Source organism: Cotesia typhae, unplaced genomic scaffold (assembly GCF_013202065.1).
Source record: "Cotesia typhae breed Kobodo isofemale line unplaced genomic scaffold, CoteBio_Ctyphae contig_20, whole genome shotgun sequence".
Lineage (NCBI taxonomy): Eukaryota > Metazoa > Arthropoda > Insecta > Hymenoptera > Braconidae > Cotesia > Cotesia typhae.
This window is the reverse complement of record NW_027423725.1, coordinates 6245637-6273583: the sequence shown is the minus strand read 5'-3', so window position 1 is coordinate 6273583 and position 27947 is coordinate 6245637. Positions and strand designations below refer to the sequence as shown.

General features: G+C 35.0%; 2 protein-coding genes across 4 annotated transcripts in view; one reads left to right on the top strand and one right to left on the bottom strand.

Moving 5' to 3' along the window:
- Syt7 (Synaptotagmin 7) overlaps positions 1–27947 on the bottom strand; it is a 335513-nt gene that overhangs the window by 23751 nt on the left and 283815 nt on the right. For 2 of the 3 annotated variants that reach the window (XM_074259520.1, XM_074259522.1), the window contains one exon: positions 4843–5808. The exons of the other annotated variant lie outside the window; for it this stretch is intronic. In XM_074259520.1, the coding sequence (XP_074115621.1) occupies positions 5708–5808 (101 nt within the window). In that variant the 3' untranslated portion in view covers positions 4843–5707. Of the gene's footprint in view, positions 1–4842; positions 5809–27947 lie in introns of those variants that run through there. 3 annotated transcript variants of the gene reach the window in all.
- On the top strand, positions 24679–27329 carry LOC141538049 (uncharacterized). The gene is made up of 2 exons (XM_074259316.1): positions 24679–26218; positions 26327–27329. The coding sequence occupies exons 1-2, from the start codon at positions 26144–26146 to the stop codon at positions 26597–26599; spliced, it is 348 nt and encodes a 115-aa protein (XP_074115417.1). The 5' UTR covers positions 24679–26143; the 3' UTR covers positions 26600–27329.

Genomic DNA, 27947 nt, shown 5'->3' with positions numbered 1-27947 from the left:
AAAATTAGAATCGTAAAAAATCGTTAGAATAATTGTTAAAATCATTTAGATAAAAGTAGAAAATAAATCAGTTGTTTAATTTCACTTGAAGAAAAATTCAACAAAAGTTGGGAGAGGGTCCGCCATCTTGTCTCGAGCCAAAACGCTGAGTAAAGGACATACAAGATCAAGACTAAAAATCTCAAGGCGTTATAAAGTGAAATATAATCCTCAAAATTAAAATAAAATAAATTTCAAGTTTCAAACAACACAAATTAAAATAAAGTAATTTAGCAAAAATAAAATAAACTCAATTGTTCAGAGACAAATAAAATAATTTAGTTAAAATTAAATAAAATAAAATCAATTGTCAATTTCTTAATTCGGAGATTAAAATTGAATAAATTAATTAATTAACTCTGATAAATAATTTGGACAAAATTTAAGACAATTAAAGTAAATAAAATAAAAGAACAAAATTCGGCAAAATGAAAACAATTAATAAAATGGAACTAAATTAATTTTAAGGAAAATAATTAAGTGATATAATATAATAAAATATGGAAAAATAAAATCGACAAAAGTAAAATAAATTCGTAAGATACTAGGACGTAGCGAATATTTTGTCGGCAGATTATTAAGACCTCTGTCGTCAGATTTTAATCTATTAATACGTGATACGAAGACCTCTTAGTATTAAATATCTATTGTTGTATTATTAAGACCACGGCAGTACTTAGTAATTAGTTAAGAATTTTAAAAAGAAAATTAATCGCTGTAGGAATTTGGATTGGGAATGAATGGAAAATTTATTCAAGAGAAAATTTAATAGTTGAAATCTAATTTGAATTTAGAAAATTTACTAATCAGATTTAACTTGAAAATAAAAGTAAATAATAGTCTTAGAAAATAATTAATAAAGTATGAAAATTTTAATTAGTGTGTTTGAATGATAATAATTATATAGTGGGTGCGTGTGTAGAATTATGGAATGATGAAACTATTAGAATTATCGGAATATGGAATTATGGAAATATGGAAAATGATTAGAAACCGCGGTAGGGTCGCTACATAAGAGGGTATCGTCGGGATTAGCCACTATGATAGGAAACCGTCTTATAAACGGGAATAGGACTTAGGATTAATTAATTAATTAATTAATTAAGTGTTAATTAATTGTAAGGGGAATACTATTGTCATGGGGTTGGTTTAATAAAATTTCTTGAAAAATGAATTTCTTTGATGGTTTCTGTTTTCTTCCCAGCAATCTCTCACGACCCTGTAGAACTTACTCCATGCTCTGGTCCAGTTTCTGGATACTGTGTCTAAGAATCCAGTGGCGCCTTAAATAAATTTAGGGGTGACCAAAGAGAACGAGTGGGCTTTTTCAAAAGAGTCGCATTCCGTTTCAATATATATATATATATACACTAGTCACAAAAATTAAGGGATATAAAAAAAATTCCAAATTTTTTGGTGATTTTCAGCGAGCTGTAACTCCGAGGAAAATGATCGCACAGAAAAAAAAAAAAAAGCAAATTGTAGCTCCAAGTTGTCTAGTTTTTAGATATGACCATGAAAATTTTTTGTCATCGTCAGGTCTGAAGAAATCCTAAGAAAACTACTGAAAAAAAATTTTTCGAAATTTTTTTTCGTCTTAAAAAAGGTCTACGGGCTTCAAAAAAATTTTTTCGATTGTTTCGTTTAAAAGCTCTTTTAGTAAATTTAATACCCTTTAATTTGACGTAATCAAAAAGCCTGTACGATAATTTGCCGCGGAGTTATCGTCAATCAAAGCAAAAAGGTTTTTTTTGACTTTGGAAATCAATAACTCTGGAAATAATGACCGTATAGGAAATCGAAGGAGGGTTTTAAAAACTACACAATATTCTCTATAAGAAAACGTAAACCGCTTTTGAAGAAAAAATTTTTTTTGAATTGAAAACTCGGACTGAAAAAAAGACAAAAATTCGCATAATTAAGGATATTTGGATAACTTGGTATAACTTTGGATAAAATGGATGAACGAAGGATATCGTTGGTAATTTTTAACTTCAAAGTGTCCCCTAAAATCCCTAAGAAATTCAAAGCGCTGCGATTTTTTGTTCATAGTGCCCAGAAGCTTCAAATTCTGTGTTTTCGCAAAAATCACCATTATGAGCAATTTTGTGATTTTTATTCATTTTTCCATTAAAAAAAAAATTTTTTTTTCAAAATTCTTTATTTTTTCGATCAAAGAGATTGCTTTTTCAAGAGATTGATTTTTCAAGAAATTTGAAAAAAAAATTTCAATTTTTTCGAAAATTTTTTCGAAATTTTCTCAATTTTTTCGACTGTTGTTTTACCGCCGGCATTAGCGTTACTCAAGCGTACCACGTGGAGGTTGCTCGGTCGGATTTACGCTTCTCACACACACGCGCGCGCGCGCGTGTGTGTGTGTGTGTGTGTTTTGTCTGCGTGTTTGTCTGTTTGCAGCTGCCAAATGACCTCTGTACGCACGGCAGTAACTGCTCAGTACCGTGTATTGCCACCTCTGTTCCGAATCACAGCTCGTAAACGCTCTTGCATGTTGATGCATCGTCGAATATCACTTTGCGAAATTCCTTGCCAACAACGTAACAACGCTTGAGTCAACTGATGAAGATTGTGCAGTTGCGGATAGTCTCGCCGCAATCGACGCCCAAGCATGTCCCAAACATGCTCAATTGGGTTCAAATCAGGACTCATCGCTGGATGATTAAGCGTTGTTACGTTGTTGGCGCGGAGAAAAGTTCGCGTACGAACTGCAGTGTGAGGACGAGCATTATCCTGCATCAAAATGAACCGTCTTGCCCCCATGCGTGTGCGCATAGGCAGGACGTGTGGCACACCAGAATTTCGTCGACGTACCTATCGGCAGTCAACGTCCCACGAACGATGACCAACGGGGTTCTGGTATTGAAGGACACGCCTGCCCACACCATGACTGATCCACCATTGAAAGCTGTAACTGGTCTCGTTAAACCATCCCGATCTCGTTCTCCATGACGGCGCCAAACGAGAGATCGTCTATCGCTGCCATGAAGACAAAATCGAGATTCGTCAGTCCATAATACACTGGTCCACTGTCTACGACCCCAATGGTGATGATCATGACCATAGGCCAATCGGGCTCGGCGATGTCGTGGAGTGAGCATAGGCACGCGATTTGCGCGTCTAGCGCGTAGTCCTTGCTCTCGAAAGCGATTTCGAACCGTCGATGCCGATATGTGTTGTTGGGGAGGACGTTGTCGACGATTGCGAAATTGATGAGCGATCGTGTGGGCATGCGCAGTAGGGTTTCGACGAGCATCTCGAATGATAGCTCGATCATCACGCTCGGTAGTGATTCGTAGTCTACCTTGACCCGGACGACGATCGTAACTTTGAGTCGCGTTAAATCGGGCATAGGCCCGACTGATAACGGACTGGCTCACTCCCATAGAAGCTGCTACTTCCACCTGACTGTAGCCCTCTTGAAGGAGGGTAACAATGCGAGCCACATCTGTGGCAGCTAAATGTCGACGAGGCATATCAAAAGGTGCTTATCAAAGAAAAGCTTACATAAAATTCACGTAAGGAATTTAGGCTAAAAAGAAAACGTAAAATTCAAGTTTTGTGTGAGGAAAAGCCGAACTCCGCGGGGGTATATCAATTTGTTTTTATTGAATTTTTAAAATGAGATTTAAAACTAAGGCAGTTGTAGCGGACAGAAAAAATTGAGTTAATTTTTTTGACAATAGTGAAGCATTCTGAAGACGATAAAAAAAAAAATTAAAAAAAAAAATTTTGAGAAAAAAATTTCGAAAAAATTTTCGAAAAAATTGAAAATTTTTTTTTTTTTTTTTCAAATTTCTTGAAAAATCAATCTCTTTGATCGAAAAATAAAGAATTTTGAAAAAAATTTTTTTCAATGGAAAAATGAATAAAAATCACAAAATTGCTCATAATGGTGATTTTTGCGAAAACACAGAATTTGAAGCTTCTGGGCACTATGAACAAAAAATCGCAGCGCTTTGAATTTCTTAGGGATTTTAGGGGACACTTTGAAGTTAAAAATTACCAACGATATCCTTCGTTCATCCATTTTATCCAAAGTTATACCAAGTTATCCAAATATCCTTAATTATGCGAATTTTTGTCTTTTTTCAGTCCGAGTTTTCAATTCAAAAAAAATTTTTTCTTCAAAAGCGGTTTACGTTCTCTTATAGAGAATATTGTGTAGTTTTCAAAACCATCCTTCGATTTCCTATACGGTCATTATTTCCAGAGTTATTGATTTCCAAAGTCAAAAAAAACTTTTTTGGTTTGATTGACGATAACTCCGCGGCAAATTATCGTACAGGCTTTTTGATTACGTCAAATTAAAGGGTATTAAATTTACTAAAAGAGATTTTAAACGAAACAATCGAAAAAATTTTTTTGAAGTCCGTAGACCTTTTTTAAGACGAAAAAAAATTTCGAAAAATTTTTTTTCAGTAGTTTTCTTAAGATTTCTCCAGACCTGACGATGACAAAAAATTTTCATGGTCATATCTAAAAACTAGACACTTGGAGCTACAATTTGCTTTTTTTTTTTTTCTGTGCGATCATTTTCCTCGGAGTTACAGCTCGCTGAAAATCACCAAAAAATTTGGAATTTTTTTTATATCCCTTAATTTTTGTGACTAGTGTATATTAGTCATAATATATATTAGCATATATCTCGGCAAATATGCTGCATCACAAGTTTCCAAGCCTGTGTGCTTTATTAAATTTATTTAGAATAATCATTTTTAGTTGATTTTTTTTTCTAGGTTTGTTGTTTAAACATACAATGGTGAGAAATTTATTTACAACATAATAAAAACTCAATCATATTTGTTTAATTTGTTATTCACAATACACTAGTCAATACTACGTGATTTCTCGGTGATAAAAAATAAACAATTTATTGCTCATAAATAAGTATGTTATGCGCACAGTGATAATCATCTACACTACACATTAACTATCTTGAAAATCCCTGATTATTACGACTCTTATTGCTCAACCTAGTTTTATGATTTTTTTTTTACACACGGCATAAGAAAATAAACTTCATTTGATATTCTAAACATACATTTTCTTTCCAATATTGTTACTCTCGTGAAATATTTCGATAAACACAAAAAATACGTTCATCGATTAACTATCAACAATTTGGCTTTGTCATAATTACAATTGTCTTCTCACATAAATAAAATAAAATGTTAATGTACGTAGGATCATTCATTTCCAAGTATTAGTGAATCTTTACTCTCAAGAAATATATTGTTTTATTTGAAGTAACTGAATGAAGTAACTGAATTTCTTATGACCCTGTCACTCTTATTCTCGTTCTTTATATGGAAATGCTGAAATATTTCATTAAAGCGATAACTTAATATATGTTACAAAGGTTTCTAACTGTTAGCTATTTTTCAAAATTTTTACAAATAAATACATTCATATATACATATATATGCATATATATGTCAATGTTTAAATTTAACTATTGATCAACTATTCGGTGCATCTATTTACAAACTTTCAATGAAACCTTTTGCGAACTGCAAACAACTTGAGAATCACAATTTTTCCTTGTGAAAACACCATTTTCAATTTGGCAATCAAATTTTGCTACGAAATGATGGCGAAACGATGCATCACTGAAATCAATAGAATCTGGTAACACGGGTGTTGATAAAAATTACTCAGGTTTGAGGCGATGCCACTGTACTATAGTTTGTCGAGGCTTTGTTATCATGTCTTGCCAATGTTTTGTTTCACTTGCACCACTTCCATTTTTGCCTGGAAAAAATAATAATCATTTCAACGGTCGTAACTTTTTGAGTTATGATTCATAAAATTAATTTTGAATCATACGTTATATTATACGCAACAACCCATACAACCGTTCAATTTTAGTTAAAATCGGATATTTTCAAATTGTCAGTTATCAATTATTGATTATTAGTCTACGTCCGCTACTACGCCACTTTCTGAGCAATAATTAACACTGGAAATTTTACAATCTTAAAAACTCGAGAAAAATGTAACAGACGAATCTAACTAACATTGCAAAAATCACGGAAATTCGTAGATCGATACTTTTGTTATTACCAAAAAACGTTTTGCAAGTATCGCCTTGATTGACTTTAAATGATTCCTACAAGAATATTTTTCACAAGAAATTAATTGATTTGACATAATGAGAAGATTCAATCTTTTCTGAATCTATTGGTTCCATAATATTACCAAAAATGTTGATAAATAATAAAAAATTAAAAAAAAAAGTTATTAATGAAAATACTTGTCTAAGACTGTATCAGTTACCGACGTGGTCTGAGCAGATCCTGAGTGGGGGAAAATTTGCTCGCACCGCCCGGTCTCATTCAAAATTTCCCGAAACGTGGATGAATTTTTTTCAGGTAATAATTTTTTCAATACGTACATATAATTGAATTAAACATTAACAAATGTTTATTGCAATTCGTATATGATACCAATAGATTCAGAAAAAATTGAATTTTTAACTTCCCGCTGAGAAAATTGACAATTTTCAAAAATCGGGAAGTTTTTGGTTTCTCCACGTTTTTCGAAAATCGAGTTCTCATCAGATCTTGACGTTTTGAGGTCTTAGGAAGCTTCCCTGAATGTTTTCGCGATGATGTCCGTATGCCTGTGTGTGTGTGTGTGTGTGTGTCTGTGTGTGTGTATAACCCTTTTATAACTTTTGAACGGTTGAACCGATTTCATCGCGTTTGGTGCCATTCGAAAGGGCTTCACTAAACTGAGATTTCCGAAAAATTTGAACAGATTCGGACCGATAGATTTTGAGAAATTTAGATAAATCTAAAAAAAAATAGGAAAAAAATTTTTTCAGAAGTGGTTTTTTTGGAATAACTTTTAAACGGCTTTACCGATAGATTTCAAAAACTAATCAGCTCTTAACTTTAAAAAATACCGTCGATTGCCTCCAATCCGGTCAAAATCGGTTGATTCGTTTAAGAGATATCGTGAACGAAAAAAAAACCGAAAAAAGTGTTTTTTTCACATTACTTCGATATTTCTTTTCGGATTGTTTTTAGTTAAATAGAATAATTTTTATAGCTTAAAAAACTGCGTCGATCGCCGCCAAGAACGTAAGAATCAGTTAATTGGTTCGGGAGATATCCTCGACGAAATATTTGTATACAAGGATTTTTTCAACATTACTCCGACATTTTTTGGAATAACTTTCAAACAGCTTGCAACGCGGAGATCACCGTAAACAAGATGGCGACCCAGGAACTAAAATCTCGTTATTTTTTATTTCATTATGTCATTTATGTCGTACATTATTATTATCATCTATTTGTTCGACTACGGTCGTTTATAAATTTCTATTTATTATGTGTGATTGTTTGAGTGTTTTATATTTTTTTGTGACACACCCAGCAAATAGGGTGCGTTGTACTGGCGGATCCGGCGTGAGATGGCATGAAAGAGCCAGAGATTATTTATTTATATTTATTTCATTATTATTTTTATATGGTTAACTCTAGACCATAGGTATGAATCTATATCGAAATTAGAAGTTTTCCAGTAAAACGCGCCGAGAGAAAATTATTTTTGTCTCGCGTATACCGTCTTTTTGGGCAACACGAGAATTGTTTTTACGATTATTATGAATTATTATGATTTATTTATAAGTTTGGGTTGCGTAAAATCTACGCTAGGATAAGCTCGAATTTTGGAGAAACAAAAACTGTCGAATTTGAACTGGAGAACGCCGTGAAAATTATTTTACTGTGCCGTATGACGACTAGAGTAACGCCAAAATTATTCTCAGTCCCGAGCAAGTTTTTAATGAGAAAAATAATTTATTCAAAAATCAATAGTGAAAATCGATTTCGAAAACTAAAAACTTAGAAATATTTTGGCGTTTTCCGAGCTTCCAAGCCCGGCGATAGATGGAGAGTAACGTTCGCATGAAGAGAACCGTTTGGAAAATGTTAAATTCCCAAATTTACGGCAGAAAAGTTAACCAGTACTACCTGAGACGTTTTCCCCCTGGAGGCTATCTAAGGGAAAAACGTCAAGGAACTCGAGTTACTTGGAGTACGGCTGTACCATGGTAAGTGGAGCTCATCTCTTAGGGGTAATACGGACTCTCCGTATTTCGACCTTCTGTCCGGATACGGCAGGAACTCATAGTCGAGTTGGTGGGATTTAGCTGGAGGTTATCCTCTTCATCCTTGGGGGTAAACGATTGGAAAGTCGAGGAAGTCGGTAAGACACCTTGACCTGGGAGGGCAGCACCGCGGGAGGAGGGAGTTGCAGGCTATCCTCTCGTTTCTCCGGGGAAATACCGAGCAGAGAACTGAACCACTAGCGCCGCAAACTGTAGTCAGCGAATTGTTGAATATATACGGTCGGTAAAACAGAATCGAGTCAAGGTAAATTTCCAGTAAAACAGACTCGTGTTTTATCGTCGATCGGTAAAACAGGTAATTTCGAAAAGCGTGGAGAGGACGAATGAGTTTATTTGTACTTTTGTAAAAGTGATAGAAGGTGGTTTTCCACCTTCTGATAAATTTGTTCTTTAAATGAACGATATTTTTTTAATTACGTATCTGAATTGATTCTTTTGTGTTTATTTCTGGACAATATTCTTTCCAACCCTGGACATCGGCGAGCTCTAAATTCAAGCAGGGGACTTAACGAGTTTGTGTTAAGTTAGTTATACGATAGTTATTTTTCTTATGGAGAAATTTCAAACCCCTACCCCCAATTTTACCCGTTACAAGCTCGACCGATCGATCCCAAACTAATCAACTCTTAACATCAAAAAATTACGTCGATCGCCGTTGGTCCAGTCAAAATTAGTTCATTCATTCGTGAGTTATCGTTGACGAAAGAAAACCGAAAAAAGTGTTTTTCCAGAATTACTCTGAAATTCTTGGTTCGATCAAACTAAACTTACAGATTCTTTATAGAGCTTAAAAAATTGCGCCGAATGCTGCTAACCGCGTAAAAATCAATTCATTTATTCAAAAGTTAATGCAGTTTGAAAATTTGAAAAATTGTGTTTTATCAAAGTTTTATCACTTTTGAGCTTAAAGGGCTCAAAAGCATAGAAAAATCGTCCCTCTAAGCTCAGGAAGCTTTAAATAACACATAAATTGTATTTTTGAGCTCGGAGAGCTCAAAAACATCATTGATGCAGTTTTAAGCACGTGATATACAATTGAGGGGACGTTGCACGGATAGCATTCAGGGTCTACCGTTTTTCTAATTTTTTTATTATGTCAATTAATTTAATTTCTTATAAAAAATATTCGTGTAGGGATCATACCATCAAATAAGGTGTTACATGCAGAACATTTTTGTTAACAACAAAAGTATTTAATCACGGATTTCTGTGATTTTTGCATGGTTAGATTAGTCTGTTAGATTTTTCTCGATTCTTTAGTATTTAAAAATTTCCAGTCGCAGTTATTGCCCACAAAGTTGCGTAGTAGCGGGCGTAGACTATATATTCTAAACACCTACAGAACACCGTTCGGATAAATTCACTTGTCCCCGGGAAAAACGGATTAGATCTGGCTATATATAAACAGATCTGGCCAGATCTTTAAATTGTTTTTATCTGACGAGATCTGGTCAGATTTTTAAATGACCCAGGTAAAAAAAGATTATATATAATTATATATACTCATACATAATTATATACGAAAAATGGCTCTATATTTATATAGAATTATTTCCATAAAAAAAAAAAAACGGTGCGTGCGGAAATTGAACCTGGGACCCAAAGCTTGAAATACTAATTCATTAACTGTTTACCTACGAGGCTTACTTAAAGAGTAAGTAGATAGAGTTTATAATAACTACAAGTAATGTGAATCGTGTCCATGATCGATGCGCCATGAACAAAGTTTTTTATCAAATTTACAAATAATTAACTATCAATAAACGCTGATAGAAAGATTTATTAACTATTAACAAATTGATTTATTCGAAGACAATTATTTAATTTACTAAATTCTAATAAATATTTTTTAACATTCAATAAATATTTAGTAAGGAAGAAATTAAATTTAGTAAAGTAGTTTAAAAGTCTTTATTAATAGTTAACTAATATAGTTATAACTGGTCAGATATAATAAAATCTTTTTTTGTCTGATGTATTTTTCAACCCAGATATTGTTATATCTGTTTAAATCTGATCAGATATGACTAGACTTGATTATGTCTCCAATCCCACATCTGATCAGATCTAAACCTTTTTCCCCGAGCAGTAAAAACTGAATTACTGCAAATGCTTCATTTGGACGCAACGAACTGTTCGGCCATTGAACTGTTCAAAGCGTTCAAAAATGAGCTTTATCCCGGGGAAAAAGGTTTAGATCTGATCAGATATGGGATTGAAGACATAATCAGATCTAGTCATATCTGATCAGATTTAAACAGATATAACAATATCTGAGATGAAAAATACATTAGACATGATCAGATCTAGTCATATCTGATCAGATCTAAACAGATATAACTATATCTGAGTTGATAAATACATTAGACATGTTATATCCGGCGTTGTCTCATATCACACACAGGGTCTCTCTTCCTCGACGAAAAGTACAGCTCTTGCACTTTGTAAATTTTGACAATCACTCTGACAACACCTCAATTAAGAAAAGAGCACACTGTCCACGTTCTGTTTACGTTCTGCCAAATTTGCATTTTTAGATCAATAACAAAATCTAACTCCCTTCCGAAAATCGCGATACGGGTGTATAAAAACTCTGAACACCCCGGATCAATCATTCAGTCTTTTATAAAAAAATACAAGGGAAGGTATCCTCGTAGAACCCGTGTGTGTCCTTGTACCGCGTTACGTACGAGGCAGTTTAAGGCACTTGGTCGCTTACACAATACTTTAAATTCATTAGTACCTTTTGACTCTTTAAAATTATATTTTCTACGAATCGCGCCAGTGTGCTCTTCGAGCTGTATCAGGGTCCCGTTGTCCGTAGTGATATCAGTATCTAAACTTATAAACTCCGATTTATTATTTATTTAACGGCGGATCCAAGTGTCTACCGGAGTCGTTACTCTGTTCACGAACTCATAATCAAACATTGTTAAACATAGAAATAAGTGATAGATATAAGTGAAATAGTGTACATTGAGTGCGTTTCGCACATAGGGCAAATAACTGAATAAATTATAAAAACCAGAACTTCTGGTGTGGCTTCATCTTAAATTAAGATCCTCAAACTCTTCAATTATACCAATCTCTACCACGAGAGGAGAAGGAGAAGTCAACTCAAGATCCACTGACCAACCAAACCAAATTTAGATCAACTAAACTTCATAATGGACGACTGTAAGTTCAGCATTCGTTACCGACTTTCCTTTAAATTCGTCGTTGGAATTCCTGGTTACCGGAAGGCATTCGAAATCCACAATAAAAATAAAACTCTTGTGGCCTTTCTAAAAGAGAAAATCTATCTAAACGTGTCCAAGCCTCCTCAAGGCCCACTCTACCAATTAATTATCTCACTATAATTAATCCGGACGTAACAGACATAATCAGATCTTGTCAGATCTGATCAGATTTAAACAGTGTAACGGGGTATTTTATATCCCGCTCAATAGCAGCCTTAATTATTAAACAGATGTCAATTTCCAATACGTTGAGATTATTTAGATATTAAATTTGAGGGCGCCACCAGGTACCAATTATTTATTTTACAAAACACTCCCACAAGCATACTATAAAATCAATTTCCAATCTTAATTAATAATATCTTAATTCATACCCGCAAAAAAGAGGGAAAACCGTACCTTAATTCACGGGTATATAGACGACATGACCTCCAATTATTTTACTAATGTACCGTAATTCCAATGACCAAATTTTATTGTAACTTCTGATATAGAGGGGAAACTATACCGTTTATCCTGCTACTCGGCAACTATCTCAGTCTCTCTCACCCATAACCCAAACCAAAATTAAAAAAATTTAATAAAATTTATCTAACCAAACTAGCAATTTTAACTAGCGATTAATTTCAACACCATAAACTTAATGATGCTATTAATGTGACCTTGAAATTTCACACGTGTAATAAAATTATACTGCATAGTAACAAAATTTACAACCACTTTGTAACAGGGTAAAATTACCCTAAATCGATAAGTCACCGGAGATCGATAATTATTCGACATAGTACTGGCGCGTCTCGATCTTCGGACCTAAGGGGAGAATAGGAGGGGGTAGATTTGGGTTAAAATAGGTGAGCCGTGCAGTGGAAAAGGGAGAAGTAGTGTGACCGCCGGACTGAATGCCACGGAAATCAAGAAGGACCGATCCCCGGAGTAGTGACGAGACGAAGGAAGCCAACTATAACCAGGACTTCATCCTCAATAAGAGAGTTAGATCATCATTTTATTCGTCAAGGTATTAATTATTACTCTGTGGGAAAGAAGTGGACCGCGGTTTACCTAATACCCAGTTCCTTCTCCTAAGTATTTATCAATTGGATCGTTTAATCGACGATTATTTCAATAATTAACAGTTGAACATTTGCTAGTTTGGATTTAGTGATTTTCCTGGAGGCTCATACCCGAGAATCACTCAATCGACCTTGCGGGAAAATTTTAATAACAAAAAAATTATCAATTAAATAATTAACATCCGTAAAATTCGTGAAATTTATTGTTGTAATTTTTATAACAATTAACTTAGAAAAATTGAGTAATTTTGTCACTTGGAAAAATAATCGACAAACTTGTATTCGTGGAATTTTGGTCGAGCGTCAGTACATTTTGTGTCGCAGTAAATTCCAATACCCAAGGTCAAATAAAACTTAGCTAGCGAATGTTCTAGCAAATAAAAATTGAATATTTCGACTCGTGTCGATTATTTTTATAATTGATAAAACTAGTAGAAAATTGTTGATAATATTTTATTAAGAATTAATTATTGAAAATATTATATATTGGAAAATTATCGGAAATATTTTATTGTAAAACTATTTTATTTATTAATGATGAATTTAGTAATTTTGGGGATTAATTCCGTGAAGTAGTTAACTTAAAGTTACTAAAAATTAATAAATAATAGCGTGGACATTAAGTCCAAGAAATCAGTTATTTTGAGTAGAAAAGTTCACAGTAAAAATTAAGTCAGAATTAGTTAATTAACCTTGTATTAATAATTTTGAACGTGATTGTAAAAGTTATATTGTGATTGATTTAATTATCAAAAGTTAATTCAAGGTATTAAGACCTTTTGTTTTAAATAGTTATTGTTGTATTGTTAAGACCATGACAATAGGTTACTTAGGAATTTTTATCTATCTAATATCTTAATACAGAGTTAAAATTACAATAGGAATTTTGAAACTGAATGTTCGTTAAGACTTTTGGAATTTGATTGTTAATTTGGAATTATCGTTTTATTAATTTCTAATGATTGAATGTTTTAATGGCTCAAATTTTAAGTTATAAACAAAAGTAATTTATTCTTAAATATTAAATTATAAATAAAGTCAGATCAGTAGTGTTAGTGTGAGACAAGTGTGGGTTATGTGTGAGTTACAGAGTATCTAGGTCTACGTTTCGTCACTGGGCTGTTACTGTTGTAGCTGGAGCGGGTTATGTGAGTGTGCTGCAGAACATCTAGGTCTACGTTTCGTCACTGGGCTGTTACTCCTGTGAACCGAGTCAACGATCCCGGTATATGATTCGTATCTGTGCGGGTGATTATAGGTTTAGTAAACGGGTAGACGCCGAAAGGGGCACGTGTTAGAAATCGACGGGTAGACGCCGAAAGGGGCTCGTCGAGAATAAGGATAGTGTTAACTTGTTCTGGTCAGCCGACAGTTAGGCTGTAGTTTATAAGTTTTACTGTTGTTAAGTGTGGATAGTGCGTGAGTGAATGAATTTTGTTAACTTGTTTTAAGTCAAAACACTGTTAAGTTTTCCTGTTATTGTTGATAAATATCGATATATTGTTAATTAATTATTTATTATTCAGCAGTACCTTCCTCCACTCTCTCTACCCTAAGATTAGATTTCTCAGCTTTGGACCGGTTCCAGGAACCGTGATTAAAAATCCTGGTGGCGCCCTAATAATTATATTGTTTGTTAGTTTTGTTAGTTTATTTATAAAATTGATGAGGGGCCAACCTGAGCAGGTAAAACTGTTACAACTTCTTATAAAATTAACAAACGATTAAATTAATTAATTTAATTATTTAACCGAAAATTATCCACAATTAATTCAATAATTGAAGTAAATTCTATTAGCAACGACGCGTAAAAACTTATCAGAAAATTCACCTCAAGGTCAATCCAATAATTTTCTAGGTATCGGACCACAGAAATTTCTAACAACTAATAATTAATTTTTTACCACAATCAATTAAATTATAAAATCAATTAATTTAATAACATAATTAAAACCTTGCCAGAAGAGGAAATTAGACCGAGTACAAACCACAGCCAATTTTTCGCCCACGAGACAACCAGATACCTTGCGAAATTTGACGAACTCCTTCCCGCCAACTATTACTACGGCCCTTGCTCTGCTTCCGTCCTCGCCGCTCTCGTTATTCTCGGGAATTCTGTTCTGCCTTCCAACCGCAATAATATTTCTAGACGTACAATTGGATTAGTATGTTGTAAATTATTAATTAGAATTATTAACAATTAATAATTATCGCTTACGTTCCAACTAAGTGGACGTGCGACTAAATATTTATTTGAATTTCCAATTGTGTCCGAAACGTTCAGTAGTACAACCTCTTCTGAATTCCACCGGTTGCAACTCACTTGTACTCACTCCGGCCCATCGCCTCTCTCCCTACTACCTAAAATGCCCGAGACCATCGCGCTCTGGTGTCGCGTCGATAATGTATCGAACTCACAACAGTTCGTGATAGCTACCAGGGGTAACAATGTACCCTGTTACAACAGATATAACAATATCTGGGTTGAAAAATACATCAGACATAAAAAGATTTTATTACATCTGGACATAGTTATTATAACTATATTTGTTAACTATTAATAAATACTTATAAACTATTTTACTAAATATACTTTCCGCCTAAATAAATATTTATTAAATGTTAAAAAAGCATTTTTAAGAATTTAATAAATTATATAATTTTCTCCGAATAAATTAATTTGTTAATAGTTAATAAATGTTTCTATCAGCGTATATTGATAATTGATAATTTGCAAATTTGATAAAAAACTTTGTTCATGGCGCATCGATCATGGACACGATTCACATTACCTGTAGTTATTATAAACTCTATCTACTTACTCTTTAAGTAACCCTCGTAGGTAAACAGTTAATGAATTAGTTTTTTCAAGCTTTGGGTCCCAGGTTCAGTTCCCGCACGCACCGATTTTTTTTTTTTTTTATGGAAATAATTCCATATAAATATAGGGCCATTTTTCGTATATAATTATGTATAGGTATATATAATTATATATACTCTTTTTTACCTGGGTCATTTAAAGATCTGACCAGATCTGCCTTAGCAGATCTCGCCAGATCTAATCCGTTTTTCCCGGGTATAGAAAACAAATTTCTCTGCGCAACATTCTTGATTTTGCATGTGATAATGCATCCGTAATGGTCGGCAAACATTTGTCGTTCAGTAAATTCTTATATGAGAATAACCCCGACCTTATTACGCTATCGTGCGTTTGTCATTCTCTCAAGTTAACTGCTAGCACTGTGTACGCCGTAATTCCTGATGAAATTAATTGGTTCATTAAAAGTATAGCTTCTTTTCTTAACGGTAGCCCGAAAAGGACAGCCATTTTTGTTAGGATTTCAGAAAATTGGTTCACACTAACGGTATTTTTGACTGATCAGTCTGTTGAAAAGGTGAAACTGGCAAACGAACTTCTTGCTATTTTAAATTCATCGTTTACAAAAGCATATCTGCTCTTTTTGAAATTCTCACTAAAGTCTTTTAATACAAATTCAAAGTAAAGAAAATAACTTATATTTAAAACTTCAGGTTACCAGTACCAATAGTAATAATTATTATTATTAATAAATGATCTACCCCCATTATTTTTAGTATTTATAATCAATATTTGAAAAATACTACAAAATTATGAAAAGATAGATAGATTTCATTAGCATTGTACAACAGTAAGAACTGTTTTTTACCATTTTTTCATCACAGTTTCTCAGACTTAATTCTGCATCTTAATAAATATTTAAAGCTCTGGTTCTAGCACCACAGTTACTTAAATATTTCATTTCATGTTATCAATAGTATTAAATTTTCTTGCTTAAAAGAAAATTTAGAAACTTTTTGGAACACTTCAAGTTAAAATTAAATCAAATTACGTTACATTAAGGACTCTACAAAATAACTTTTATGGCACTTGTTGCATAAAAACTAAAGAATTTAATATAGCTTCTATGAGGCATTTATGAATAACAAATGTACTGCACTGGGTGTCTTCTTCTTTGGCTGCCATCTACTCGCCTCCGTTCGAGACTTGTTGGACTGCTGCATCATGATCTTCCAGCAAGGGAGTGCTCCCTTCTCTTGTGAATTTTAGGAATTTACCAACGAGTTGGCATATTGTTTGTACTGGTTCACCTCTTAGTGTCTGCAGTAACAACCAGTCAAAATCTGCTCCTATTTTTCTACCAACCAATCAAAGATAAAACTTCTCACCTCTACCTTAACACTGTTCAGTAATGTTCTGCATCTGAAGATATGCTCTGTCTCATCTTCACCTTAGCATAAGCGACATAGCCAATCTCTGTAACCTTTCTTTCCTGCCTTTCCTATGTTGCCGCATTTGATTCTGCACCAGGCTAGTTTCATCCAGCTTGGGGTTTTTCTGTCTAACCAGTACGGTTCAGTTTCCATACTGGTCTTGAGAAATTTAAACCTAGGATTGTAAGTGGGTTCCATGATCTTTTTGTTCTCTTCCTCTCTCCTTGTAGCTTGGAGGTGGCAAAGGCCCTCCTGCAACCTCTGCTATATCATCCTCACTTCCACTTTTTCCCATATCATCCTTACTACATCCTTGCAGCGCATTTCTTCCAGGACTTTGATAAACCTACCACCCCATTTAGAAGACCTGCCATTCAGGATTCCTCTGTATTCTTCTCTCAATACGACTTTTGGCCATCTGCCGTCTTCCATTCTCATTACATCTAGAAGATACCGACCTGCTCTCTCTCTCTCTCTCTACAGATTTATTTTAAATTTTCAAGCCCATCCTCACACCTCCAGATGTACTCAGGAGTGTTTCTAGCTAGGCCCATCGCTGCCTTACGGTATCTGCTATTCACTGCTTCTATTGTCCTGTTGCCTTTCCAACCCCAAATCTCTACTCCGTAAAGTGCCCCTGATCTTACTAGGGAGTTGTAAAGACACATCTTGTCCCACGTGGAGTTTAGTGCTTTCTTGGCCTTGGCTGCCATCTCATTAGTGGGTTTCTTCTAGCTGTTGCTGCTGGATATCCAGCAGCCCAGATATTTGAAATCTTTCACTTTTTCTAGTTGATCTTCGCCGTATTTCCAGTTTGCAGAGGAGTTCCTGTTCTTTCCGCTGATCACTGCACCTTAGTCATCTTTGTGTCTACCCTCAGGAACTTTTTGTCTGCATATTTTTCTAGTATTTTTAACATTAGCTGGAGGCTTGCTTCGTCTGGGGTAATTGCTGCTATGTCGTTTGCGTATTTACCCAGGTACACCTTAATTTTAGCCATGGCTATTCCTCTGATGTTTCTCTTACTGAACTCCTTGTCAGTATTGACCAAAAAGATATTGAAAAGCAACGGGCTTAGTGGACAACCCTGCCTTACCCCTTGGGATGCTTCAAACCTCCCTTTCGTTTCTCCATTGACCACGATTATATTCTCAGTCCTCTTGCATACTGCCTTGATGAATTTTAGCTTTCTTCCTTCTATTCCTGCTTTTTCAGCCTTGGCGAAAAATAGTTTTCTATCCACGCTGTCTCAAAGTCCACGAAGCAAATAAAAGCTTTCTGTCCCTTTTCCTTCACCCAGTGATTTATGACTGCATTTATCACAAATACCTGGTCCCTGGTACCTCTTTTTTTCTGAAACCTGCCTGACTTTCCTTTAGTATTTTGTTCTCCTCACACCATTTCTCTAGCCTCGTCGTAACTATTTTGGTGAGTATTTTATACTCTGCATTGAGAAGCGAAATTGGCCTGTAATTCCTTGGATTATTTGGGTCCTCTGCTTTGAAGATTGGCGCGATATGCGCCTATTCCCTGCTTTTCGGTAGAATTGCTTTCCTCCAAATCCTATTTAGTGCCTCCAGCAGTTCCAGCTTTCCCTTCTCGGGCATTTCCTCGTAGAATTCTGCAACTATCCCGTCTTCTCCTGGTGCCTTCTTATTTCTCATTCTTTTCAGCGCCGCCGTCAATTCTGCCATTTTTATCTCTGCTTCCATGTTATCTGCGTTCGTCTCATTTTCCTCTTTGTCGAACAACTCCTCTTCGAGTAGTGCTTCCTGAGCCTCTTCCATACCTTCCTGGGTCTCTTCCGCGTGCTGGATTGCTTCATGACTAGGTCCAGCCCGACTAACTGCACCTCCCATAGTACTCATGAAGTGGGTTGTCCATTGCTGACCTGAAATCTCTTTACTGGCTTATTTTCTTGGTTTCCCTCTAACCGCGTTCACTGCTTCCCACCGCTGTGACATGTTACGATTTTTATTGATCTTAGATCTTTCCCCCTCTAGCCATTCTTCTTTCTTTAATTTGCAGATTTCCTTGCAGCTCTTCCTTGTCTCCTGCAGTGCCTTCTTATTGCTCGTGCTGCTTTCTTTCAGAGATCTTTTTAACATTTTGAAGAGGTCCTTCCATTTCTGCCTGCATTCTCTATTGAACCAGGGTCTCGTTGTGGTGTTTGGCTTCCTCACTCTTTTTTTCATCTCACAAAGTCTACCTATCGTTCTTGTTGTTTCCAATAAATTGCTCCATATGTCGTTATTCTCTTCCCAGCCTTTACTTTCCTACTCCTTCGTCCATAGCTCTCTGTATTCTTTTGCCTTGTCTTGATTCTATCAGAATTTAAATTTTAAACCTTGCTCAGGATCCTCCTGACTATCACCAACTGCTTGCTTATAATCATCCTCTTGTCTAAAATAACCTTCTGTCCCCAATGTGAATACCACTGGGAGGTGGTCAGATTTTAGTTCTTGGCACAGTTTTTAACTTTTTTATTTCTATGCCCCTGGTTGGCTCTACTCTCATGACTAGGTCTATGACCATGTTGCTGTCCAGTTCATTTTCTCCAATGTAGGTTATGGCTCCCAGCTGGTCACCACTCACTCTTCCGTCCAGTATGCTAATGCCTAGCTCACTAAAAATTTTCAAGAGTTTCTTGCCTTCACCATTCACCTCTTTATCTTGGGATTTTCTCAGTGGTTTGACGTCATTCTCTTCTCCTGCCTTAGCTTGCATGACTCAATGATGTCACGTGAGCTTCTATCTAGTTTTTTTATTCCTTTATTGTGGTACACAGTGATGATTGTCATGCCTCTATTGCCTTTTTGTTTTCTTGCCTTCAGACCACATTGACATTCTGAAATTACTCAGTTCTTTTCCAACTCTTTTTTAATGCCAATCCCTTGACCACCACTTGCCTTGCCTCTTCTAGCCTTTACATCCTTCTGAGCACTTCTGAATTGTCAGCTAAATTTATCGCTCAGTCTTTTTCTTACCTCATCCTCTTTTTCTTTCAGGATCCATGTTTCCTATAGTACTACTATCTGACTTTCTTCAATAAATTCCATAAACTCATTTGCCTTGCGAAGTCCTGCCGTATTCCAGAGCGTTACTCTTAGCGAACAATTGCATTTAGTTTTTCCTGTATGCTCCATTTCGACGTTGCTAACGAAATGTACCAGCTGTTTTTCTTTCTTTTGCTCTTCTTTTCTCTGCGTAAATCTCTACCCAGGGTCTTATTCGTGCTAGTTCTTCATCCCAGTTCCACCATTTCCCGTCTAGCATGACTTTCATGTAATTTCTCCTGGCCCGCCTTCCCTCAGCTCTGAAGCGGTCAATTTTCGAGTCGATCCATTGCAACGTGTTTACCTGTCTCACTGTTAGGTCATCGTCCAGCCACAGACCATGTCCTCTTAGTCGCGCCTTTTTTGCCATCAGTCTCAGCTTGGCCTCTCTTGAGTCCACCTGTATGACTGTAAAACCCCTCACCTGCATTATCTTGTTGATGTTCACGCTGACCTCTAATGTGTTCTTAATTACTTCTGGAAGATCTTTGCTGGTCTCTTTCCTGGCGACGAGCTCCCCATGCAGTACTACGTTGTTTCTTCTCTTCTCTCTTTCTGTCCTCTCGTATCGCCATGCTCCTTTGCTTATGGTTTTCGGCTGTCTCACATCATTTACGTTTCTTCTGTATGTGCCGTAGCCGCACTGCCTGTCTCTACCTCTTAGGGACCATTTGGGCTGCTCCCTTCTTCAGTCAGGGTCTTGGCCTTGTTCCTTGTGACTTCTATATCTTTATCTCTTTCTTTGTTTCGAGACGCTGTGTCCTCTTCCACTAGTGCGACACTGGTTTCCTCCTGAGTTTTCTCATCTTGAGACTGTGCTTTGTCTTGCGTATTCCCTGGGTCTGGATTGACATCGGCTTCATCTCTAGCCCTGTTTCGTTCACTCACCTTTTTCCTGCGCCTCCTCGTTGGGATTGGTCTGCTCGTTAATTCTGCTTCCAATTCTACATCTGCCTCACTCAAGCGCTTCGGGGCACTGCTAATTTCTCTAGGTTCGATTTCCTGCTCCACGGTGGCCTGCTCCGCTGCTTGGACTGCATTATCAGTTCTTACACTCTTAATTTCTAGTGTCTCGAATCTCCTGTCTAATTATTTCTAGCTGCACCATGAATTTAAGTTCTAACTCTCCAATTCTTATCTCACTTGTTCTGCAACAATTGCAGGTACATAACTCATCTGCTATAGAACTGCTGTTGACTAGTGTCTCCGTCAAGTATCAAAATTTTTATTAAAAGTAAGGATGCAACTAGTACGCGATGTGTATATTACGATTGCCAAGATGGCACTCTACAAAATTATAACAAATTAAAGTATGTAGTAACGAATATTTTATTTTTCAACATGGTTATTTGGATTTTTAATTATTTATGAATTTAATAATAAGTAAATTATTTAAATGCAAAAAAAATTATAAATATTTTTAATTAAAAAAAATATATAATATTTCGTGGGCTTGAACTCACGACTTGGTGCGTGTGAGGCAAAGATCATTGCCGCAAACCCTTTGAAGCACTTTATGAATATCCGATCATAAAATATATTTAAATTATGTTTGACACTTAAATGAACCAGTTACTAGAATAAATATTAATAATTATTAACAATCATTATCATAATTATTATTTTTATTATTAGTATCATAAGGAATTCATACTTCGAAAAATTTTATTAAAATCAATTTAATTATAAATCATCAACATAAATTGATAACCATCTACAAATGCTTACATTTTTATTAAATTGAAAAAAAAAAAAATTTCAAAAGTAAGGAACTTAAAACATGGAAAGTCGAACGCATAATGTTAAGCACGACTCTATTTCTCCTAGCATTTGTTCAAAAAAATTTTTTTTTCAGCTTAGAATTAGGATAACACGCTGGCTCGCACATTAATAGTCCCAACTCGCATGTATTAGTGTAGCTCGTGAGAATTTAGTGGGGTAAAAAAAACGCGTAAGGGGCAATGGATTTCGGCCACGCTCAGCTCATTTCGAGCAAGACTGGCGCTGCGCGCACACAGATAAAGAGCAGTATCATTGTGTGGGCCGTGGATAAGGACCTAGACAGAGGATAGCATTTCCCCAAGTTCTGGCAGCACTGCCCTGAACCCAAATTCTTGAATTTTCCTGTTGTCATCCCCACTTAATTTTCCAGGGACAGCAGTAAGGACTTTCGATTTGCACGCCCGGTGAAGAGTCGAAACTACTTGTCAAAATCGACCGGTAAACGAAAGCCCTTACTTACCGCGGCGTCAATTAGGTAGTCGATGATGACAGTAATCGCATCAATAGGGTTAGGTGTTCTAGTTTTCCTCTTATATTTGGCTATAGCTTCCAGATATCTTGCGGAGATTTAGCCGATTCTATTGATTTCCTTGTCTATTCATAGTATTTTGCTTTAGTTTCTTTTATAGTTTTCAAATATTGTTTGCGAAATTCAATTAATTTTAATCGTGGTTGCTCTTGTTTATCTTTACAGCATGCTCTGTACAATTTATTTAGTTCTTTTCTTTGTTCTTGACATGCGCTATCAAACTAAGGCTTGTTCTTTGATTCTTCTAATCTTACCTATTCGAAAGTACTCCGAAAGTTTTGGTTCGATCAATCAAAACTCAAAAACTCTTAATAAAGCGTTAAAAAAATGCGTTGAATGCCACCAACCGCTTGAAAATCGGTTCATTTATTCAAAAGTTATTACAGTTTGAAAATTTAAAAATAGTGATTCTCAAACTTCCATCAGACTTTTGAGCTCGAAGAGTTCAAAAGCTTAGAATTCCAACTGTTTTAGTTCGGAGAGCTCATAATAATACACAAATGATGACTTTGAGCTTAAACAGTTCAAAAACGTCTTAAGTGTAATTTTAACCGCTTAGATGTGGAATTAGCGGGAAGTTGTAGGGATGGCATTTAAGGTTAACCGTTTTCCAGATTATCTTATTTCTATTTGGTACTCTTTATTTCGATCTGGCTGCTATTAAAAATAGGTTTTCACCTTATCATACGACCTAATGTTCTGAGGTTCTCTTTGTAACTGCAGTGTTAGCTAAATTGGTAGGTGATCTGAATGTTCTGCATTTAGGATTTTGAAGTCTTTAATGAAATGTACTCCTTCCCGGTTTGCCCATGCATAATCAATTGTTATGGTCCCTGAATGACCATAGTATGAAAATTCTCCATTTCTATCTGAGACTGATCTTCCTTTTAGGACTGTCAGGCCTAGTGCTTCGATGGCTTCCAGCAAATTTTTTCCATTGCTATTCATCTTTAAATCTTTGCTAATTCTGTATTCTGAAAGAAGGGAATCTTGTAGCGTAAATTCACTTAATTGAGTGAGTTCTCCTATTCTTTCATTGAAGTCTCCTCCGACTATAATCGGTACATTTGGGTCGTTGTTCATAGTCTCACTGATTAGTTCTTGAAGCATTTTAACTCTTTCATCCGCGTAGTTGTTTTTTATTTAGACACTTATGATGATCATATCAGTACAGTTAAGTTTACACTTGATGCATATTCAGATTTCGCTGACACTGATGATTTTTAGATCGTGAATTGGGTTAGGTTTATAATAAAGTTCTAGGCCACCTGATGCTCTTCCTACTGTGTGAATTTTGGTAGCTAGGCAGTTGATTTGAGCCATATTACTGAGTTGTGGTGGTCGAAAAGCTGTTGTTTACCAAGTTTCTGATAGAGCTAAAATTGCACAGTTTTGTAATATTATTTGCTTATCATTTACGGTCAAGTCATAAAAGTTTTTGATACCTCGTATGTTCCAGAAGATTATACTCAAATTTGACTTACTTGCTTCATTATCCACATTATCATATAATACCTGATAAGCTACTGAATTTGTTATTGGATTGTGTTAGTGACCACCCCCGGGCTCGTCGCCTGAGAGAATGAAGTGTACCGTGGATAGGATAAGCTCTTCAGCTCTCCACGCAGTTGTTTGCCGAGTTCTATTTAATTATCGTACTTTCACACTCAACTCTTGAATCTTTTAATCTTACCTCCTTGCCTTCTTCTCTCATTTTATTCGCAACTTTTTTCAATCGCCTCTGTGTAAGTCTTTCGTTATATGTCGAGTTACTCATTATTGACAAGTTAAATCCTTTTAGTTTCTCGCTGTCGCCTGTTGTTAATTTTCCGTACCTCCTTGACCTCTTCCTTTATTCAAAGATTGTCTTGTATGAAGGCTTGGATTTGTTCTGGCATTTAACCAACATCTTTTCATGTTGTAATTAGGTTTTTTTTTAATTCCCGCTAAGAAAATCAAAGATTTTCAAAAATCGAGAAGTTATTGTTTTCACTCCACTTTGCCAAAATCGAGTTTTCATCAGATCTCAACGTTTTAAAGTCTCAGGAAGCTTCCCTGACTACTCCCGCAATGCTGTGTGTGTGTGTGTGTGTGTTTAAAATTTTGGCGCCCATGTGAGCTCTTAATATCAATAGTAAGATTTGCCTGTATCCATTTCTTTATTTTCCATTTAAATAACACGGGAAAAATTTTTTTTAATTTTTTAATTTTTATTACTTTGGAACGGTTCATCGTAACAACAATCTGAAGAATGATATTAGTAGGAAATTTTACGCTCTACAAAAAACGTTTGGAGACCAAAGTTCCTCAGATTAACGGCTTCAAAGATATCCGCGGTCAAAGATAACACTAATAAAAAATTTATAATATTTTCCAATAAAACTACAAAAAAAATATCATCTGCTATATTTTTATTATTTTTTATGTTAAATTACTTCAATTACGTTAACCTAAGACTGTAAACTTTTTTTTTTTTACTAATTAATTCAATACTTAACTCACGAAATGCACTAATATATAAATATAAACGTTAAAAATATCTTATAAATGATTTTTTGGTCTCTTTTATAACAAATTTATTTTTTTTTTTTACTAAATATTAAGAAATTTAATTGAACAATTAATTCTTTATAACTGTTATGTCCAAGGCCGTTTTTAGAGCGGTAGCGTAAACGGTGGAGGTTTGGACTAACAATTTAAAGAATACACAACGGAGGTTTTAATTCCGTTGTTTTAATTATTTATGTGGGACGTTTTCGAAGTACGAATTTACCACGCCTTCGTTTGAGACTGTTCACGGATTTATTGAGAGTAGATGTACTTACTGTTACGGGAACTTTATTGATGGTCAGATCCGTGATTTTAGGGCAGCTGTTAGTGCCTGTTCCTTGATTGGGCCCTTTGGTTGGTTCTCGCAGCGGATGGAGTAGGGTGGATTTGGGCTGCTTATATTTCGGGCTTCTTATTTTATGAAATGACTTGTTGGAAACTGATTTCACTTTAATTGAGATTTATTTTTATAAACATTAAAACTTACACTTTCACAATTTGAATTTTTTTTAAAGAATTTAATTTAATGAATTTTAGTAATTTAAATGAGCTAACGTCCTCCAGTCCCCCGTAGGGTAAAGTGCGCAAATTTAGCTTTTAGAGATACTTTATTTAAACTTACTGCCCGGATTCTCGCCTAAGTGCAGAGCAAATTAGAACTTTGAGATTCCGGTTCTCTAGATTTTTAGAACTAATAACTAATACGTGGCCTGCTGGTTGAACCGAATCTGAACTCGTCTTAAGTGCAGAGCAAATTAAGATGAGTGATTTTTACAAGGCACGGGTCCGTCAATTAAACGCGGAAGTCGAATTAATTGCTCAAAGACTAATACGTGGCCTGCCAGTTGAACCAAGTCTGAACTCGTCCTAAGTGCAGAGCAAATTAAGATAAGTGACTTTTACAAGGCACGGGTCCGTCAACTAAACGCGGAAGTCGAATTACTTGATCAAAGACAAGGCGTTGGCTGTTGATCGCCTTTTTAAATACTCGCGGTGCTGAGATTTCAGAAGTCCCCGCTAGTCAACCAGCAGTCGCGTAGCTTATATTTTATTGTAGCTTTCGCGCATGGAGAAGTCTTCCATCTGCGCGGGTGATTTAAATTTAAAGAAAAATTTTGGGGTGGACATAACATTCCCCCGGAAAAGCGAGAAGCTAGTATAGTTTTTCGGTTTTCCTATGGCCACCTTCCCCATAAGCGAGAGCCACTTACAAATTTTGATTTAACTTAATATAATTTGATATAATGAAAAGAGTAACAGTAGGAGTCATCTAGTGCTTGTAATTAAGTTTAATTCATATTTTAATTTTGCAATGCATTGCATTGTACATATTTTGCTGACAAATTATATTTTTTTTTTTTTTTTTTTTTTTTTTTTTGCTTGCTTCTCGAGTTCGCGTAGTCGGGTTGAGTGTTAGTGTACTTCAAACCGTGGGCTGTTGTAAGGATATTCTCCTCAAAAAAAATAAAAATATGTATACTTGTGAGGTGAATTTTGAAGGCTATGGTACCTGGTACCAGATGGTCCTAATGATGTATGGGGAGAGGGTAAGTAAAGCATTATTTTAAAATTGATAACAAAAATTTGTATATAGAAAAATAAAAATTATTTAATATTTTTTTTTTTTTATAAAAAAAATTTTTTTTTTTTTTCAGGATTTGAGAAGGGCGATTCGTCTCTTAGCGGGGTTGGCTCGTCCTATCCATCCGAGAGAGGCCTTATTTTCGGCTTCATGCCTGGTGACCCTGTTTGGCTCTCTGCCTCCCGAGGTCGTGGATGCAGTTGTCTTCTTCGCGTTCCAGGACCTAGCGATGGTAGCTGAGGTTCAGGACTTTGAAGAAGTGCTTGCCCCCAACCACGAGGACATCGATCGGTTAAGGATCGCCTTGCTCGAGGCGGACTTTAATGGTTTGGTCGCCATGGGATAGAGGTATGTTGCGTGATGCTTCATAGTTATTATTTAGAAAAAAAAATTATATTTAATTGTTTTTTTTTTTTTTTTTTTTTTTTTTTTTTTTTAGGCCAGACGTGTCGGGTGACATCGCTTCCGCCGAGAGCTGGACGCCTTCTCTTTTTTTTTTTTTTTTTTTTTTTTGTGAAAACTTATGTAAAAGAAATATAAAAATAATTTTTTTTTCTTTTTTTTTTTTTGAAAAATAAAAATTATTTCTTTTTATTTCGTATTGTTTTCTCATTTTTGTTTCCTGTACTTTCTCCTTTTTTTTTTCCAAAATTAATCTTATTTTAGAAAAAAAAGGTAAGTAGAGTTTAACGGTATTTTAATAATTGATTAATAAAATAGTTAACTATAGTAATTTAGTCAGATAATTTAGGTTTAGGTAGTGAGGAAAATTTCTTAAAGGTTTATTTTAGAAGAGTGTGAGAGAGAGAGAAGTGTATTCGTAATTATATGTGTATACGTGTATTATATGTATACCCATGCGGTAACGCGGTTGTGGGCGTGGCTTGCCGAGAGGCGGTTGCGATGAAGCGGGCGTCGATAAGCTACTCCGCTGGACTTAATAGCTCGTTACGTTTAACGCTAGATGCCTCTTCTAGTTCTCTTTTCCTATTTTATTTTTGATTATTAAATACTAAACTTTTAAGTTAATCGTTTTGAATTATAAAAAGAAATTTTTTTTTTTTTTTTTTTTTTTTTTTTTTTTGAAGAAGTTTTGTATGAGTGACGTTAGCTCTGAAATAGAATTTTCATATAAAACGAAGTAAAAATTTTGTATATGGAAATTGTTGGGTGTATATATTTAATAGTTAAATATTTAATAGTTTGACATAATAATAGATAATAATATGACTAAACATGATAATTGGTTACATATAGGTGATATGAATTTAAATAGTGTATAATTGGGTTCTTAATATAAGTTTTATATGGATTTAATATTGAATGTAATTAACTAATTGAATAATTTGATAATATATAGAAAAATAAAATTCTTAATGTATGATATAGTGATAGTAAAATGGAAAAGGAAAATTTTATGTTAAATTTATATTATATATAAAGAAAAGCGAGAAAAAAATATTTTTTCAATTGAGGTTTTGCGCTGTTTCCACTCGTCCCCTCAAGGCCGGAGGTAAATTTATCTTCGGTCTTGTGAGTTTTATGGTCGCAAAAAAAAAATTTTGTAAAATAAGAAAAAAATTTTGTAGATTAAGAGAAAATTTGTTTTACATTTTACTATCTCTTTCTCTTAGAAATATTGATGTGAAAACCGTTGACTCGTTTTTGGCTATTTTAAAATTTCATAAGGCAAA